Source organism: Pistacia vera, unplaced genomic scaffold, assembly GCF_008641045.1.
Source record: "Pistacia vera cultivar Batoury unplaced genomic scaffold, PisVer_v2 Contig513, whole genome shotgun sequence".
Lineage (NCBI taxonomy): Eukaryota > Viridiplantae > Streptophyta > Magnoliopsida > Sapindales > Anacardiaceae > Pistacia > Pistacia vera.
This window is the reverse complement of record NW_022196350.1, coordinates 53,848-74,113: the sequence shown is the minus strand read 5'-3', so window position 1 is coordinate 74,113 and position 20,266 is coordinate 53,848. Positions and strand designations below refer to the sequence as shown.

General features: G+C 35.0%; 1 protein-coding gene across 1 annotated transcript; it reads left to right on the top strand.

The window, feature by feature from the left end:
* The first annotated feature begins 7,223 nt into the window (after positions 1-7,223).
* Positions 7,224-18,636, top strand: LOC116106401 (probable LRR receptor-like serine/threonine-protein kinase At1g29720). Its single transcript, XM_031392770.1, is given in 38 exon segments — positions 7,224-7,357; positions 8,987-9,170; positions 9,293-9,364; positions 9,437-9,508; positions 9,594-9,665; positions 9,776-9,847; positions 9,962-10,033; positions 10,114-10,185; positions 10,290-10,361; positions 10,466-10,534; positions 10,654-10,719; positions 11,598-11,660; positions 11,767-11,832; positions 12,272-12,325; positions 12,411-12,452; positions 12,768-12,811; positions 13,161-13,540; positions 13,620-13,815; positions 13,929-13,964; positions 14,098-14,229; positions 14,349-14,467; positions 14,587-14,797; positions 15,803-16,168; positions 16,263-16,423; positions 16,565-16,598; positions 16,781-16,852; positions 16,970-17,088; positions 17,202-17,250; positions 17,253-17,273; positions 17,276-17,311; positions 17,314-17,421; positions 17,523-17,597; positions 17,600-17,671; positions 17,674-17,748; positions 17,835-17,980; positions 18,079-18,171; positions 18,174-18,259; positions 18,348-18,636. Coding segments are annotated over 38 exon segments (4,074 nt in total). The 5' UTR covers positions 7,224-7,251.
* The last annotated feature ends 1,630 nt before the right edge of the window (positions 18,637-20,266 follow it).

Sequence of the window (20,266 nt, the reverse complement as noted above, 5' to 3'; positions counted from 1 at the left end):
GTGGTTTGTAGTTGATGTGTTTTTGCTATAAAAATGAAATCTGGAGCAGCCTGGAATTCATTTGTGGTTTGCAGTTGAATTCAGTGTTGTTGCTGTGGGAATAATGTGATTTGCTGAGAAAATGAAATTTGGAGCAATCTGGAATTCATGTGTGGTTTGTAGTTGAATTCAGTGGGCTGTTGTAAGTGTTGCAGCTGCTGAAGGTTCTGCTAAATGTAGTGAATGTTCTGATGAAATTTCTGGGAATATAATCTGGCTGTTGTGAGTGTTGCAGCTGCTAAAGGTTATGCTAAATGTAGAAATTTCTGGGAAGTGTTGCAGTAATCTACTATGGGAATGTAAGTGTTGCAGCTGCTGAAGATTCTGCTAAATGTAGAAATTTCTGGGATTGTAATCTGGCCGTTGTAAGTGTTGCAGTAATCTACTGTGGGAATGTAAGTGTTGCAGCTGCTGAAGATTCTACTAAATGTAGAAATTTTTGGGAATGTAATCTGGCTGTTACAGTTTTTGAAGACTGTTCTTGAGGAAAAATATTGATGAGGTGAATGCAGAACTGCAGCAAATGCAAGTTTATTGTTTGCTTTATTCCAGATCGGTTTAAGGAGAAGAGTTAGAATGAAAAGTCAGAGAAATGTAAGCTGATAAGAATTAGCAGAAGATGGAAAGCAGGATACCCAGAACATTACTCCAGATCAGTTTAAGGGGGAATGTTAGAATGTAGTACAAAATGGGTGTTGTTTGATAATTGTTAAACGTATGAGGGCCTGTGTGAAATTATACAGAAACGGTGTAGTTTTAACTACACCTGCTTCAGTTTAAACGTAATTGTAAACTCAACTCACTCTTTCTCTTTCACATATAAAAGAGTAAAGTGAGCTGAGAAACTGTAGCTTTTACACTGTTATTGAATCAAATCTTCTCTTCAATTTACCTAAATTTTCTTCGATTCTTATCAAAACTCACAGCCTGAAGTTGTGCTTCATTGGCAGCTTCATTGGAATCTGTAAGGGCTTGCCTCAATTTGATGATCTCCTCCTTCATTTCATGGAGTTTTCCTCCAGAGTTGATCTTCATCCTATTGTGTGTGATGTTTAGGGCAAGAATGGACTGCAAAGAAAATGAATAAAAGTTAGTTTTTTTTTATAAAAACTAAGGAACTCGATCAACGTTCAAAGAGATCGCAAAGAGAGTTTAGCTTTACCTGATTCTGTAGTTGGAGCATAGTGACCAGAAGGTTAGAAAGCTTGGATCCCATGTACCTTTCAAAGGTTGACTCTAGTTTGTACTCAAGCATTATAAAGATCACCGGCCTTAGGTGATAAGGAAATTGCCCAACAAGATCTAAGACAGACTAGTCCCAACCTCTCATGTCGGGAATTTCCTCATTCTGTTCTTCTTTCCCTTGAGTGGCCTTACCTTCCTTCCCTTGAGTTACCTCTGATGCATCCTTCGTAGGGGCTTTCAAAGAAGGAGCAAGTTGGGTAGGCCGCAGTCCGGCAAGCAACACCCTGAAGTCATCTGATTCAGACTTAGACACTTGTACTATTATCGTCTTCCTTCTCTTCGTCCCACAGTCTTATTTTTCATAGGATGTGCTGCAACGAGCTTGGGAGCTTCTTCACATTGCTCCACAGTTGGTCGCCTTTCAACACCAGTTTAGGTCCTTGTTATAGGGACATCGACTGAAGTTGCTCTAGCTTGGGATTCCATATTCAATTGGAGGAAGGTGATTCCCACAAATCGCTTTGTTTTCTTTGATTACATGGCTGCTACATGGCATACAAAAACAATTAGTGAATAGAGTCTAAATATTTAAAAGACTTGGGTTTTTTAGTTAAAGAAAAAGTCATGAGCTAAACTGTCTAAGTATGCTTCAGAGGGGGAGAATCCATACTTTTGAAGATTCTCTATCGTCACAAGCAGCTTCGCGGCATGACCTCTATCCGAGAGTTGACCAAAAGCTTGATACGATTGCAATCTGTAAACAACTGCAATTTAGTTGTTTTGTTTTCTGTATAAGAAAAGAGTTCGGTAGTCTATATTTTGAAAAAAGAACAAGTAAAAAGGGCAAAGGACCTGAAATTGAAGGGAAAAAAACCTACTTGTTTCCTGAAATTTGCAAAAACTATTGTACTAGAAGAAAAAATATTTAGTTTCGTATGTCCCGCATTGCTGGGATAACCAAATATTCCTCCCTCGATCGTTGATCGCTTGGAGAGGTAGTACAAGTCCTTATCTTTACTCTTCTTCAAAATATAGGCACATGCGAGCTCCAGCGTCATTGGCTCTCAGAGGTCATGCTCGCAGAACAATATATACATAGCAACTGCTATTATATAACAGTTCGATATCAGTTGGAATGGTGCAACTTGGAAGTGGTTAAGGATCAACCTGATGTAAGGGTGAAAAGGAATTCTCACTCCACATTTAAAAATCGCTTCGAAGGTTATAGCCATTCCCTCGAGAGGATCCTAAGCCATTTGTTACCTCTTTTAGTATACATTTTTTTCAATCACATATTGGTCTAATGCCTTCTGTATTTCTTTAGGCATGGCAATTGACCTTATCAATTTTTCGTGTCTTATAGAGGTACCTAATGGGTGTGAGCTTTCACCGTTGGCTCTTTTCATTTTAGGGATCTCCACTAGCTCTAGAGTCTGTAAAGGTACGACAATTAGGAGAGACTCAAACCTTGAAAAATCTACCTCATACAATGACTTAGAAGAAGTGGAGGAAAACTTTATGGTTTTTGCCATGGCCATTTGGTTTCTAACCCTAGAAACTCCTAAAAACAGTCCTCCAGGACTCTTTACCCTAAGTTTTTAAGCCTTCAAGTGTTTTTCCCGAACACCACCTAGAAGTGCTTCTTTCCTAAACCTACCAGATGCCCATAACCACCATGACTGTACAAAAATTGTAGGAATGTGAAAAAGAGTAAAAGAAAGAAATTTCAATACCTCATGGTTGCTTGAAATAGGGGTTGCTTGAAATGGGTGCTCTGTTGTAGCGTTGTGTTTGTATGAATTGATGAAGGAAGCAAGAGTTTTTTGAGAGTAAGAAAATTGTGTTTTCTCTCTGAAAAAATTCAAGTTCTCTGATAAATTAAGGCAAAGCTAGGGTTTTTATGCAAAGAAGGTGAATTAAGGCAAAGCTAGGGTTTTTATGCAAAGAAGGTGACGTTATAACTTCTTTATAAGCAAATTTTGGGTAGGAGTTCATTCTTGGCCATAGATTGCAACCATGTGTCATCAATCCATGGGAAGAGTAACTTCCACGCCTCTAAAAAACCAACCGATGTTAGCCTGTATTGAGAACATCAATCGCTGGCGTGATTATCTCTTCCGCATTTAATGCGTCTTTTGTTAGTGTATGCCCTAGGAACCAATCATGTCGTCGGTTCCAAGACATTATGTTTTGTATATATATTTTAATGTATATATTTTGTATATATATATTTTATCTTATCAATAGAAGAAAGTGTTCTTATTTCACATGTGGTTTATTGCTTCATATATATATATGTATTACATGTGAAATGTCCGGATGATACAAATCTTTAGAAGATCAAAATCATCAAAGTATTCCTACATAGGTAATATTAATTGGGCAATAATATTACATAGTAGGCATGTTGAATGCCTCCGTAGAATATCATGTGATGGTATTAGTGTGGGTGATTATAAAAGTTATATCACTAGGGCATTAGCATGGATACGCGGTTAGTGAACTGTTTATCGAATATGGACATTTATGATGAATCACATGGACATTTAAAATGTAGTCAATGATTTATTATAAGATCGTACTAGTGTATTATTAATCCTTAGACCTGAGATATCACGGATAGATTCTGTATAAACGCATATGGTTCATATGGTGTATAAACACGAGGCTAATCATGCCATGTGTTAATAAGCCAATTTGACCATGTGTTGTTTATGTGTGAGGACAAGTGATAGTCAAGATGGGATCCGTTAACTTGGTATAGATTATTATCAAGTTCCTAGACAAATGTCAAGATACCTTGGAAAAGGGAATCTCCGGCCGGGGTATATAAAATGTTACATGAAATGTTGTTTTATGGTGACACGTTCCATATGTATTGAATTAAAATTAAGATAAGGATTTTGACATACCATGAATCCATTCTTAATTGGGATTAGACAACGGAAGGATTTGATTATACAACGTGTATGAGTATAAAAGGTTCGTTGGAGTATATCTTCATTGTGACTAAGGGGTTATGGAGCATTGCTAGATGCCTACCATAATCAGTGGAAGTTTTGTTCATAAAGAGTTATGACAAAATATATCGAAATAGTCTGTGATATTGGGCTCACGGCTAGGTCACAGTGAACCTAAGAGGTCACACATAAAAACTAAGGAGAATAGAGAAATAGCCAAAAAGAGTTGATTATCCAAGATTGACTAGCACCTACCAAGGGTAATAAAGTTATTTATATTAATCATTTTCTTTATATTAAATTGAATTTTATAAGGGGTTGTAATTGTAAACATATAAACGATTTAAGGGTTAAATTGTTAATTGTGATTAAATGTTAATCCAATGTTATAATTTAAAGAAGTTTAACAACTTCATAACAATTATGGAATTGTTTAAAGAAGTCCAAAACAATTATTGAATTGTTTACAAGGATCCCTATATAAAGAAAATGATATATCACTTTCAAGGTAAGATGAAAAAGAGAATAAAATTTCAAAGAACCCTAACCCCCCTCTCTGGGCCAAATTTCTTCTTCCCTTGGTGCGGATACTCTTTTGCTTAATTTCTTTTGAAATTAAGAGCCTCCAAGGTTGCTAAGGGCTAAAGGTAACATGTTCTACCTTACTTATTTCAATTTGATTGAATTTTTTTTTTTTTAAACTATGACTATGCATGTTATAGTATGATATGCTTGATTCTCCATGCATTCATCTTTCATCTTCATCCATATTTAATGCACCAAAAGAGAATGTTATTTCAATATGGCTTGCATGTAATGTTCATGGCTGACACTTATTGTACATAGTGACTCGTCTATCATATATAGATTACTTTATTAACTGAGCCAGTTTGTCAAATGTGATATATAACATCTGAAGAGTTTATTCAAAATAGACATTTATTCAACATGTCAAACGTGAACACCAAACAAGATGGTTTAGAAATTTTAGCCATGAATAAATCCAAGTTTTTCAAGTCGTGAATGACAGTTAGAGTTCAAAACATCCTCCGATGTTTTAAGACAAGAGCTAGCTCAGATCGATAGATCTCAATAAACGATTACATCAGGTCGCTTGTGTTACTCTCAAGTCATAGTTCATGACCTACCTCCTGTTCACAAGTCAAGATAGAATTTCAGAAATCAGATTAAGCAACCAACTTCAGGCCGCCTGCAGCGATGTGATTGCTCCTCAGCTCTCGGCTCGAGCAAGCATCTTTGAAATCAAGTCAGGTAGTGGCATAATCATGAAGTTCTCAAGATCCAATTCTTGGAATCTCAAGACTAGAGAGCTTCTGTTATGCCTAAAAAATCAGGGCTGACATAAGTTGATGTCTGCGAGCACCAATCAAAGTTTAAGAAAGCTTTGCGTCGTCCAAAGTTTGCCACATCGCCCAAGATAGAAAGAACATAGTTGTCAACAACCCAGCCAACTCAAGTTTTGCCTGTGAATGAATTTGGTTCGTACACCTGTCCAAGCCCCATTTAATTTAAGGATATTTCTTAAGTCCTCAACCAATAGGACGCAAGGAAGGATTTTCACAGCACCTACCCACTTGTAGATATTTAATCATTACCTTGGGCTCAGCAGGTATAAATAGGCAACTCCCCCTAAAAAAATCGGGATCAGACACTCTAAATTTAACAAAGCAAATAGCAAAGACACCCTTCAGGAAATAGACTGACTTAGTATTCTCTCTAAATATCAAGCATTTGTAATTTAGTTCGCAGTTCGAGACCTCTTGTAAACTTGGCTAATCACCAAGAATACTCATATAAAATAAAACAGTGGATGTAGGAATCGCTTTAAGTATCCGAGCTATTATAAAAATATTTACTGTCTCATTTACTATACGTCTTTGCATGCTACTGTGAGAGCAGTACACCATAATCAACTTTCAAATTTGTTCACATGTAATTTCTAAGATCTTTCTTAACACTTTACATGTACAAGATTGTTGGTGTGAAAATTACACATTAACATAATTATTATAAGCTTTGATGATTCGTCAATTGTATTAACATTACTTGCACGACACTCCTCACATCTCTAATCTCAGGATTTCTAATTAATGATCATGCATGTTGATAACGATTCAATTTTTTTTTTTTTTTTAAATGACGTTTCACTGAGAAATTCTTTAGTAATCGATGATTTCTCAGTTCTCGCCCACCAACCATGCACAAGTAACAGTTTATCAACTTTCCATTCAGCTTGCTGCTTTCTCTTCCCCTTCCCCTTCTCCTTCTCCTTCCCCTTGCGATTGCAACATCTATATTCAATAGCCAGATTAGTCTTTTACCCCTCAAAGAGATGTTTTTGTGGAAAGTAATTTGATAATTAACATTCACCATTAGTGATATTTCAACTGGGATTTCTCATGCCGACAAAACCCTCCAATTATAAATGTAGAAATAGACATTTAGCAAATATTTGTATTATTGATTCATGGAAAATTGGTACCAATAATGCATGAATCAACAATTTGCACAACTCTTTCAATTTTCTATTTATTTTGACAATAACTGCATGACATTAATGTTATGATGTGATGTTTGTTGATAATTATTGGTTTTTTTATACTTCATAATTAGTTTTTCAAATTTTTTGTTTTTAAAAGTATATGTAAAAATTTGGAGCAAAGCACTTAATTTTATTTAAATTAATGCTCTTAAAAACAGTTTTGGGATGGAATCCTAGACTTTTGAACAAAAGAAAATGTTATTTTCTTATATTAATTTTTTTTTTTTTTTGGGTCTATTATACTATAATTTTCTAGTTGACGTGAGTCAACTGCCGTAGTTGTGAAGCGAAGATGCCACAAATTTCCACACCTTAATTAGGGATAGGCCGTAGGGGACAAGAGAAGGTCAATTTCAAAGTTAATTTTAGTAGTCTCAATCCTAGTAGGAAAATTAATTAATTAATAGTCTTAAAGATTAGCAGCTTAATATATAAGTCAGCTAGTTGATCATATTATTAATACCCATCAGCTACAGATTGTTCTCAACTTCTCCAAAAAGAAACATGGTGGTGTTTTTGAAGCAGCAGTGGTTTCTTCCACTTTGTTTTGCCGTTTTATCTTGCTTTGGACCTCTAACATTTGCTGTGTTTCCACTGCACCCTGACGAAGGTAAATTCATTAGTTTCAGCTTTAATTTATAATCAACTTTTCTTCTTTTTATCCTTCTCTACTCAACCTTAATATTTAATCAACATGTATCTAATAACACATAAATATCGTTTTATCTTTAATATTTTAATGTTTTTGAGAAAAATATTAGGTTAAAGAATGATAGGAAAATTATGAATATGTTAATATCATTGAAGAGATATAGAATTAACTAAGTAATCTGATATGTTTATGTTGTGAACATTCAGTGTTTTGATGACTTTGGTTGTCGACATCTGCATGAATGGGTTAATATATCTTATATATGCTGAAAGATGGTTTATATCGGTATTCATAATGGTATATGGGTAATACAATATTTACAACCCAATTTTGTAAACTTTCTCTTATAACTCCGACGTGCCAGCTCGTAAATGAGTCTCGCTTACTTGCTATGGGTCTTACCTATCCAATTGCAAGCTGATCAATTGCGAACTACCACAGTTGGGGTTATAAAAAAAAGTTTGTAAAATTAAGTTGTAAGTTAATATTTATCCACAATATATTCATTCATATTATTCTATAAGACTTTCTTTTATGGATATATTTATACAAATATTTTTGCATGTATTAACGATTTTAAAGTAAAAATAAAATTAATGTTAGGTTTTGAAAAAATATTCTTAACTTAAAAATTTGCTTTTGAGTTTCGTACAACATCTTCCACCCAAAACACAATTTATATTTTAGTTTACTAGACTTAATATTTATAAGCTATATCAAATAAATTTATCCAGAGTCCCTATTTAGGAACTTTGAGGTTTATGTAAATATATTTACTACTCTATTTACGCTGGTCTGGGATTGTCGTAAATTTAAACTTAATTAGTTTTTAATCCACTTTGAAAATAATCAATTTTAAAAAATATGCTAGCATGTAATATTCGTAATTTATGTGATTTTCAAAACCTATCATTATGTATTTAGTAAATTAGATTTTTAAATTGTTGTTCTGTGTATAATGGCAAAAAGGACATATTTTATTTCTTAAAACATTTTTATAAGTATTTCATAAATATTAAAATATGTATACTACAATAACCTATATCAAATAAATTATTATTTAATTAATAATTAAAAAATTCAAGACGAAATAAGATGTAGTTGGTGGTGGTCAACCTCTGGTCAAAGATTGTCATTGTCGCTCAACTCCTATCAATTAGCGGTTAGCAGAGGTAAATTGGAACATAACTAGTCTTAGGATCCAAAAAAGGCTATTTGTTGGAATACGGTTAAATCATCTAATTTAGAGATGGCAATGGACGGGTCGAGACTGGGTACCGCTTGGCCCAGGCCTAACCCCATGACCCAGGCTCTAGCCCAGCCTGAACCTATTTTGGGGATGTCGAGTAATACCCAGGCTAGGGTCTGATGGGTTTTTGGTGACTCATGCCAGTCTTGATAGGACTGATTGTATCTTTCACGCATCATCATTGACCGATAGTTGACCACAGCATTTATAGTAAGAGGAAGCGGCAGTCTTGTTAAGGAAAAGACTCAAAACATTTTTCTGTTTTGTTTTGTTTTTAACGAGGAAAGTTTCTAATGTAGTTCCCTTTTCAATCCTTCTGAACCACTGATTATGTGCAGCCATCGTTCTTAAGCAAATGGCTGCAACAATGGGCTTCACACTCTTGAATTCCACAGAGGATCCTTGCCAATCACATATGCTTCCAATACCCACTTACCACCCAGAAGCAAGTAATGCCACAACCCACACCAACATAATCCTTTGTAACTACACTCTTGGCAATTACTCTCACATCACCAACATGTAAGTCCTCTCTTCTTCTTTCACTTTCTCTTTGTTTTCATTTTAATTTCAGTTTGATGAATTGTAATGGGGCTTTTTGAACAACTGATATATATCATGGACGTTTCTTACTTGTAATGCAGATCACTCAAAAGTCTGAGTTTTCAAGGCAGGCTTCCACCGCAACTTGTCAACCTTAAGTTCCTCCGGTTCATGTAAGAACAACAAATATATCGCACTATCAGCTCAACTACTTTCAATCTCATTAATTATCTTCTCCTTAACAGTGATTTCACTCGCAACTATCTCAATGGCACTCTTCCAAAGGAATGGGCTTCATTGCAGCATTTGGACACTATGTAAGTTGGCCCGGTGTCAAACTCTCCGAATGAATTTTTGCTTCACTTTTATAATTATATGACCAGTGAATTTAATCCCTTGCAGCTCGGTTACTGCCAACCGCTTAACGGGGGAAATTCCACCGGATTGGGGCAATCTTACCAATCTTATTCACTTGTACACTTTAGAAATTCAATATATCTGTTGTTTCTATGTAAATGCATTGCCATTCAAATGTGTCTTTTTTTCCTGTTTTTACTCATGGTTTTAATAAAAACAAAATCTAGGAGCTTGGAAGCCAACCAGTTGTCTGGAAGCATCCCTGAGGAGCTTGGGAAATTGGTTAAATTAAACGTTCTGTATGATATCTTTGCTCTTAATATTTCAATTACCATAGGCGTTTGATTATCAATAATTAAATTTATCAAGAAATGTTTAACTAAGCTAGTTTTGTGCATGATCTCACAATTTAGGGCACTTTCCTCCAATCAGTTTGTTGGACGCTTGCCTAAAACACTAGCGAACATCAAGAACATGAATAGTTTGTAAGTTCTCATACTTTCTTTTTTTATAGAGTCTAGATAGTTTTGTGTCAATTGAATATGTTTCACTTTGTTGTGTGCAGTAGAATAAGTGATAATAACTTTAGTGGCCCCGTACCAGAACTTATTGGAAAATGGACACATCTCACAAGGCTGTAAGATCTTGATCTTTACAGATCCTCATTCCTAAATGCGTATCGAAGACCCTGATTTAAAGCTTTCTTTTCCAATTCCTGTTTGTTTTGTTGCCTTACTGAAGGGAAATGTATTCAAGTGGATTTGAAGGACCCATTCCTGATGCGATTTTTCATCTAGAAAATTTGACAGACCTGTGAGTAGTAGAACTTCTCAATTTAACCAGTCTCTCTATTACTAAGTCAATTGTAGGGGACTTGAATATTACATTACAATTCATGGATTCTTCTTTAAATACAGGAGGATCTCAGATATGACTGGACTACAAAACTTCAGTTTTCCAAATCTTAGCAAGAAGATTAATCACTTGTATGCAAAGTACTTCATATTAATCATGTTCATTTTATGCCAAGATTCTTAAGATTTTTCCATAGACATATGAATATTTGCATTTAGAGCTATTGAGTTGAAATGAAATTTGTCTTCAGGGTTTTGAGAAACTTGAATATGTCTGGACGGTTCCCGACAGACATTGGGCACATTGATAACACACTGTAAGGCAAAACTCTAATATACCTTCATCTACTTGTATGATGATGATATTTTAATGCTTATACTTTCTCTTTGTTCTTCGTATGGTAAATCCATTCAAGGAAATCAAATTAAGAACCTTAGTTTCATCAAAATCAGATGGTGTCCATGCCACCTCTGTAATCTTTTAGAAGTATCCATGTATGCCACATGTTCTATTTTGAACTCAGAGACTGAAAACTTTCAAGTTTGCCAAAAAATGCATGATATCTTTCATGATTGATTCCTATATCCATTCAAAGATGTGTTGTATTCTAAAATGCTAGAATGATACAAATTAAGCTGACCATGGGATTTTCTATCTAAACAGTAGTGGGTTATTTCCATGCTCTGTGTTTTTGTGTATTAAGGGGTAATGTAGATTAACTATGATAAATTAATAATGATGATAAAAACAATTATATTGTTGCTGAACATGACACATGGAGAAGGATATGAAGTGTCTGAAATTTCAGTTAAGGTTTTAGGATTAAGGCAAATGCTTGTAACTAGAGGGTCATCCTTCTTATCATAATGATGATAAAAACAATTATATTGTTGCTGAACATGACACATGGAGAAGGATATGAAGTGTCTGAAATTTCAGTTAAGGTTTTAGGATTAACGCAAATGCTTGTAACTAGAGGGTCATCCTTCTTATCACCAAGTTGTTATTTTCTTAAACAGTTTTATGATGCTAATGAAATTAAATATTTTCTTATAATTACCGGAATCAGGACAATTGAACATGTTTTTCTGATCTATATACTTTTCTGCACTTTCTGAAAGATTGCTAGTTCTTTTTAGTCACTTACAAATTACAATGATGTAAGACATCCGCTGACTATTCAATTTTACACAGTGATCTGACCTTTAACAATTTGGAAGGAGAAATTAACATTGATGCAGTACCTGCTCGTTATACGTAAGCAATCATAGATTTGTCCCATATTTTCAAATGGGTTTTGTTGCAAACTGCAAAATCAGAATCAACTATTTTATGGTGCTTAATATATCATGTTTTTTGTCAGCTTCCTGGGTGGGAATAGGTTCACTGGAAAAATACCCGATTCAATCCTCTCAAGTGGACACTTTGTGTATGTTCCTAAACTTACATGCTTGGATTAAACTTTTCACGTACTTAAATTTTGAACTCCATTAGTTATCTTTGCACATTTATATGTGCTAATGAGAGTCATTTTCCTTAATTTGCTTTAAAGAAGTTTGTGACTAGAATTCCATTTCAAGGGTGAAGTCCCTTCCATCATCAGTATTTTGGATAAGGGTGAAGGGTGAATTTGTAGATATAGCTGTAAGCTGCTATGCATCTTCAAGAATGCTCCAACATTATTAATATGTTATGGATATTGTCAATTTTGCAGTAAAAATTCTAAGTTCGCCAAGATAACAAAATATGTTAATTGTAGGGGATTCAAATTTGATGGGATTTAACTAACTTCCCTTGTGCATGGATTCATTTATAATCTGCAGTTTTTTATATGCATGTTAACTTTCCTTTTTATCCATTGTTTTCAGGGATCTTTCTTATAATAACTTCACACCGCTAACAAGCGGTTGTCCAAATAACAGGTAATTAAAGAAATGATAATCATAATGTTAGGTATAGATCCTTCTAAATCTTTCACTTATAATTTCTTTACATTTTTTTAATCAGACAAATAAACATGTATCAAAGCTTTTCTCAGAAGAACAACACGTAAGATCTCCTCAGGTTTGCAATGATTTTAAATATTAATTACCCAACAACAAATTTCTCAATATATATTCATGTTAGTTCTCTCTCACTTGACAGAGAACTAACATTGAATTGATTCGCTCTATGATATATGTGTTGGTAAACATAACTTTCTTCAGTTGAGTCGAATATTTCCAACTCCTACCTATTAAGAGATTTTTTAGTTGCCTCATGTATCATATAATGATGTCACTCTTATAAATATATAATTTGATTACCTATTTATAAAGCCACATATACATTATGCTAACATATTTAGATATTCATGTTTAATAGAAGCGGACTTCTTTCATGCCCCAGTACAACCAGCTGTCAAAAATGTGAGTTTGATTTCTTGGATAAAAACTCTCTGCAATTACTTGCAATTTTTATTCCATTTACAATCACATTAGTTGGACTATATTCTCCAGAAACTTATAGAAGCATATGCATTTACACTCCAAGAACATCTCTCATCTTATGACTGATAGGCGAATTTATACTGACATTTAGTGTCATTATCAATGCAATGAGGTTGAGATGATTAGCCTAACATGAAGGTTTTTTCATAATTGAGGAACAATATAGCAGCAATCAAGACTTTCTGCAATAGGCCAGCGCTTAAGCTGTTTGCTCTTTTATTTCTAGCCAATGATGATGCTATTAATGATTTTATTATGCATGTGGCAGACTATCGATCACTCCACATAAATTGTGGTGGACCAGATATAACAATCAACAATAACCTGTATGAAGGTGATCGAAATGCTGGATTTGGAGCTGCATGGAACTATAACTATGGAACAAATTGGGGATTCATTAGCACTGGAGACTTCATGGACGATAATGAAACAAATAGCAATGGATATATTATATCTACAAACTCTACCCCATTGAATTTCTCAGGATTGTACTCAACGGCACGTGCAAGTCCTCTCTATCTCATCTATTATGGATATTGTTTGGTTAATGGGAATTACACCGTGAACCTCCACTTTGCGGAGATAGTATTCAGGGATGCAGAACCATACAACAGAGTTGGAAGACGCATATTTAGTATTTATATTCAGGTAATCAATTATATTATGAGAATAGACCAAAGCTGCTGTTGCCTGATGGATACTCTTAATTTTGAAAATTTTATTTCAGGGAAGATTAGTGCAGAAAGATTTCAATATAAAGGAGGCAGCCAATGGAACTGGTAAAGCAATTATAAGATCATTTAACACCACAGTGACAGACAATACTCTTGAAATCCGCTTGTATTGGACTGGGAAAGGGACTACTTGTATCCCAAGTAGAGGATATTATGGTGCAATTATATCTGCTATTTCAGTATGTTATGGTAAGTAGTGTTATCTTTATCAAGTTTACTTTCAGAATGTGCTACCGCTGATGCTTATAATTCATGAGTGGCTTATTCTTCACTCATCTTTTATTGTTTTGTAATATTTGCAGGTTTGGAATCTAATTGTGTAGGCGAGATATATGGAGGTATGTTTTATAATTGTCATTGGTCAGGCTTCTTCATTGTATATGTATGTGTGTGTGTGTGTCTGTTTTTTTTTTTTAAATATTAATTTCTTCTAATGGTTATGCTCTTTTTTCTCTATACATGACATCTCAGAATCTAAGAAAACAAGAAATTTACCTGTTGTGGTTGGAGTTGTCACTTCAGTTTTGAGCCTTATTTTCATCACCATGGGTTTCTTCTATTGGAGATGCTACACTTCTGGGCACAAAAGCACAACAAAAAGAGGTATGAACTAAATCTTTTTGTTTGATTCAAACCTTGCAAATTTTTTTCTCGGTTGGCATATTCATTAATCCACAAGTCATCATGGATGACCTCTCTTTTCTCTGACTGCTGCTGGGCAGATCTTGAGGGGCTAGATCTGCAAACATGTACCTTCACTTTCAGACAACTAAGAGCGGCCACTAAAAATTTTGATTCTGAAAACAAGATTGGAGAAGGTGGTTTTGGATCTGTATATAAGGTATTCTGACTAACTCTGAGTGTTGGAATCTTGTTTTCAATGCATATGCAACCTGAGATACACTTTCATAGGCATTGACATTTAAAATTCTTAAACATTAACTCTAATCACTTATGCAGGGCAAACTATCAGACGGTACCATTATTGCTGTGAAGCAGCTTTCTTCTAAATCAAGGCAAGGAAACCGTGAGTTCGTCAATGAGATAGGGATGATTTCTGGTTTGCAACACCCAAATCTTGTGAAGCTATTTGGATGCTGTGTTGAGGGGAATCAGTTACTATTGGTTTATGAGTACATGGAAAATAACTGCCTCGCGCATGCCCTTTTTGGTAAACATGTTAATATTTGTTGCTTGGTTTTTAGTTTAGTAAAAATTCTAAGTTTGCCAAGATAATAAAATATGTTAATTGTAGGGGATTCAAATTTGATGGGATTTAACTAACTTCCCTTATGCATGGATTCATTTATAATCTGCAGTTTTTTATATGCATGTTAACTTTCCTTTTTATCCATTGTTTTCAGGGATCTTTCTTATAATAACTTCACACCGTTAACAAGTGGTTGTCCAAATAACAGGTAATTAAAGAACTAATAATCATAATGTTAGGTATACATCCTTCTAAATCTTTCACTTATGAGTTTTTTACGTTTTTTTAATCAGACAAATAAACATGTATCAAAGCTTCTCTCAGAAGAACAACACGTAAGATCTCCTCAAGGTTGCAAACAACAAATTTCTCAATGTATATTCATGTTAGTTCTCTCTCACTTCACAGAGAACTAACATTGAATTGATTCCCTCTATGATATATGTGTTGGTAAACATAACTTTCTTCAGTTGAGTAGAATATTTCCAACTCCAAGCAATTAAAAGATTTTTTAGTTGCCGCATGTATCATATAATGACGTCACTCTTATAAATATATAATTTGATTACCTATTTATAAAGCCACATATATATTATGCTAACATATTTAGATCTTCATGTTTAATAGAAGTGGACTTCTTTCATGCCCCAGTACAACCAGCTGTCAAAAATGTGAGTTTTATTTCTTGGATAAAAACTCTCTGCAATTTATAGAAACTTATAGAAGCATATATATTTACACTCCAAGAACATCTTACATCTTATGACTTATAGGCGAATTTATACTGACATTTTGTGTCATTATCAATGCAATGAGGTTGAGATGATTAGCCTAATATGAAGGATTTTACATAATTGAGGAACAGTATAGCAGCAATCAAGGCTTTCTGCAATAGGCTTAAGCTGCATGCTCTTTTATTTCTAGCCAATGATGATGCTATTAGTGATTTTACTATGCATGTGGCAGACTATCGATCACTCCACATAAATTGTGGTGGACCAGATATAACAATCAACAATACCCTGTATGAAGGTGATCGAAATGCTGGATTTGGAGCTGCATGGAACTATAACTATGGAACAAATTGGGGATTCATTAGCACTGGAGACTTCATGGATGATAATGAAATGAATAGCAATGGATATATTATATCTACAAACTCTACACCATTGAATTTCTCAGGATTGTACTCAACGGCACGTGCAAGTCCTCTCTATCTCATCTATTATGGATATTGTTTGGTTAATGGGAATTACACCGTGAACCTCCACTTTGCGGAGATATTATTCAGGGATGCAGAACCATACAACAGAGTTGGAAGACGCATATTTAGTATTTATATTCAGGTAATCAATTATATTATGAGAATAGACCAAAGCTGCTGTTTGTCCTGTATTATACTGTAATTTGGACAATGTTATTTCAGGGAATATTAGTGCAGAAAATTTTAATATAAAGGAGGCAGCCAATGGAACTGGTAAAGCAATTATAAGATCATTTAACACCACAGTGACTGACAATACTCTTGAAATCCGCTTGTATTGGACTGGGAAAGGGACTACTTGTATCCAAGTAGAGGATATTATGGTGCAATTATATCTGCTTTTCAGTATGTTATGGTAAGTAGTGTTATCTTTATCAAGTTCACTTTCAGAATGTGCTACCGCTGATGCTTATAATTCATGATTCTTATTCTTCACTCATCTTTTCTTGTTTGTTATTTTGCAGGTTTGGAATCATTGTGTAGGAGAGATATATGGAGGTATGTTTATAATGGTCATTGCTCAGGCTTCTCATTGCATATGTGTGTGGGTGTTCTATTTTTTTTTTCTTAAATATTAATTCTTCTAATGGTTATGCTCTTTTTTCTATATACGTGACATCTCAGAATCTAAGAAAACAGAAATTTACCTGTTTGATTGGAGTTGCCACTTCAGTTTTGAGCCTTATTTCATCACCATGGGTTTCTTCTATTGGGATGCTATACTTCTGGGCACAAAAACACAACAGAAAGAGGTATAACTAAATCTTTTTGTTTGATTCAAACCTTGCAAATTTTTTTCTCGGTTGGCATATTCGTTAACCACAAGTCATCATGGATGACCTCTCTTTTCTCTGACTGCTGCTGGGCAGATCTTGAGGGGCTAGATCTGCAAACATGTACCTTCACTTTCAGACAACTAAGAGCGGCCACTAAAAATTTTGATTCTGAAAACAAGATTGGAGAAGGTGGTTTTGGATCTGTATATAAGGTATTCTGACTAACTTATGGTGGAATCTTGTTTTCAATGCATATGCAACCTCATTTTCATAGGCATGGACTTTAAAAATCTTACTTAAACATTAACTGTAATCACTTATGCAGGGCAAACTATCAGATGGTACCATTATTGCTGTGAAGCAGCTTTCTTCTAATCACAAGGAAATCGTGAATTCGTCATGAGATAGGGATGATTTCTGGTTTACAACACCCAAATCTGTGAAGCTTTTTGGATGCTGCGTTGAGGGGAATCAGTTACTGTTGTTTTATGAGTACATGGAAAATAACTGCCTTGCGCTTGCCCTTTTTGGTAAACGTGTTAATAGTTTTTTCTTGGTTTTTAGTTGCACTTGCTTGCATGTTGAATATTTTCAATGAACAAATTTCTTTTACCTGGTATTGGGCATTATCAATGTAGGTTCAGAGATACCTTGAAGTTGGACTGGGAAACAAGACAGAAGATATGTGTTGGAATAGCCAGAGGTTTAGCCTTTCTTCATGAGGATCAACTCTTAGGATAGTTCACAGGGACATCAAAGCTACAAATGTACTGCTTGACAGAGAATTGAATCCAAAAAATCAGATTTTGGATTAGCTAAGCTTAAGGAAGAGGAGAACACTCACATTAGCACTAAATTGCTGGAACTATGTGATTTGAATGATTTTTTGACATAATTTCTGATCTCACAACATGTATGCACTTTAAGGATATAATTCTGACGTTTCATTGATTCTAGAGGTATATGGCTCCAGAATATGCACTATGGGTTTATCTAACAGAAAAGGCAGATGTTTATAGCTTTGGAGTGGTTGCTTTGGAAATCGCCAGTGGAATGAATAATGCCAGTTCAGGGTAAAGTGAATGTGTTTGCCTTCTCGATTGGGTAAGTTTTTTTTTTTTTCTTTTTGCATGAGAATGTATTTTGCTGTGCATTCTGTGGCAATAGTTGAACTATTGCATTCTTGTGTTGGGATGTTGCAGGCCTTTGATTTGCAACAGAAAGGAAACTTGATGGAGTTAGTGGATCCGAAGTTGGAGAATGAATTTAACAGGAAGCTGAAGGATGATAAAAGTGGCTCTGTTATCTCCATGCATCCCCATCACTGAGGCCAACTATGTCAGAGGTAGTTAGTATGCTTGATGCAGAAACTGATATTCAGAAGTGATCTCGGACCTACATCTATGGCAGTGATTTTCAATTACAACCACTCAAAATCATTATCAGCGGATTCAAGACCAGAGTTCAAAAGGAAGCTCAGCCCAAACTTTTCTTCAGATAAAACATCACTTGGTTCTTCCACACATCTGCCCACGATCTCTTCTCTATCAATCCTGAGAGCATTAGAAAAATTACATCGGCCCATGATCTTTATCCACTCCCTTCCCAGACCACCTCTCTTAACGTTAGCGATACTTCTTCTATTTTACATCATAGTTCTTGAGTCTTACATACAATTAACTAGATATTCATTACTGGTTTATATAATCCTTTTATTTCTCTTTGCTATAATTTGTATTGCAATCCGAACTGCTTCTTAAGTTTGGGTGAAAATATGTTGTAATATTTTCGTTTTAGTCAAATTTTCATTGAGCCCATGCTATAAGGATGTTTGTTCCTCATGTTTGGTGAATGGGTTAAATTATGTTGTTCATTTCACTACTAATATTAAATAGCAGTTGGTTGCATACTTGAGCCACTGACTCAGTCCAGATTTTGAGATGTCTGGGATAAAACACTCACCAGCTGGCCCTTAGGGTAAATTATAATGTGTTTTACACTAATATGTTTAATGTTTAGTTTATAATGTTCATCAATATATATATTTCAGCAACCACAGTGAAAGGTCACCTGGCAACGCTCTCCTGGTTAATTAGCTTTTTAATGCCAATTTCTAGAAAATTGTTCTCAATGTTGCATATATATATGCACTACATAAAAAATAAGATATTTTATCAAACCCAAGTTCATCATATGAACACAAGTTTGCTGTTAGAACTCAAGCCAAAGGAAGAGTACAACTCAAAAGATTGATCTAATAAGTAGAAAAGCCCCTAGGCTTAAGTACCACACTCGGTGTATCCTGATGTGGGATTCTAACATTGCACCTCCTTCAAGAGTCGTCGCCCTTCAAGAGCTGACATCCACAACAGCTTTCACTCTATCGACACTGACCCGACAATAGCCCTTTCCCCCTTCCCCTTTGAACGGCTTCACTCACTTATTAGTTATTTGATGCAACACCTCCTCCTAAGGAGAGCACACTGCACCTTTATCTAACCTATAGGTAGTCCTTTCCGTAGCCTAACTCTCTACGAAAAGCATCGATGTTAAAATTCAAGCTCAAAGGAGATCCCAACCCAAAAGACCGGCCTAATAGGTGGGAAAACCCCTAGGCTTAAGTACTACATTTGGTGGGTGTGAGATCCTGATGTGAGATCCTAACATTTACATAATGAAAGCTATCTTATTTATGAATACAACATAGACGAAAACACTTATTTAGCCCTTCGATTCCCTGCGGTAGGTGAAAAAAAAAAAAAGTGTAGTTTGAGCATGGACTCGTTGAACATTTGACAAAAACAGAAATATTAAACAGTATCTTCTTGGCCAAATATTAAACAGCCAAGTGAAATAAAGCATTCATCATCCAAACTAGTTCCATCTATCGGGCTTATTATAATTTACAAAACTAAAAAACTATGATTTAAAACAGAAGAATTGTCGCTATTTCGATTCAGAGATGTGGTCTCAGAATTGACAGTGTTGAGATCATGGGTGGATGTTGTGGAGCATCCCACGGATGTTTAGGGTTTAGTGAAAGTTTGCCGCCATTTTCCTCTTGTACTCTGGTCTCTAATCTGTTGGTAATGGTGTTTGAGTGGTTGCAATTCCAAATAACTAGATAGATGCTAGGATCCGAGGTCACATCGTGAATACCGGTTTGTTACTCAAGCATACTAAGTACCAACTACCTCTGTCATGGTTGGCCTCAGTGACCGAGTTGCATTGCAGCATAGCAGGGCCACTTTCACCATCCTTTCAGCCTCTTCCTTGTTGAACTAATACGCAAAATTTTCATCCACTAACTCCACCAAATTCCCCATCTGTTGCAAATCAAATGCCTGTAACATTCCACCAAAAGAATGTAATATTTAACTTTAACCTTTC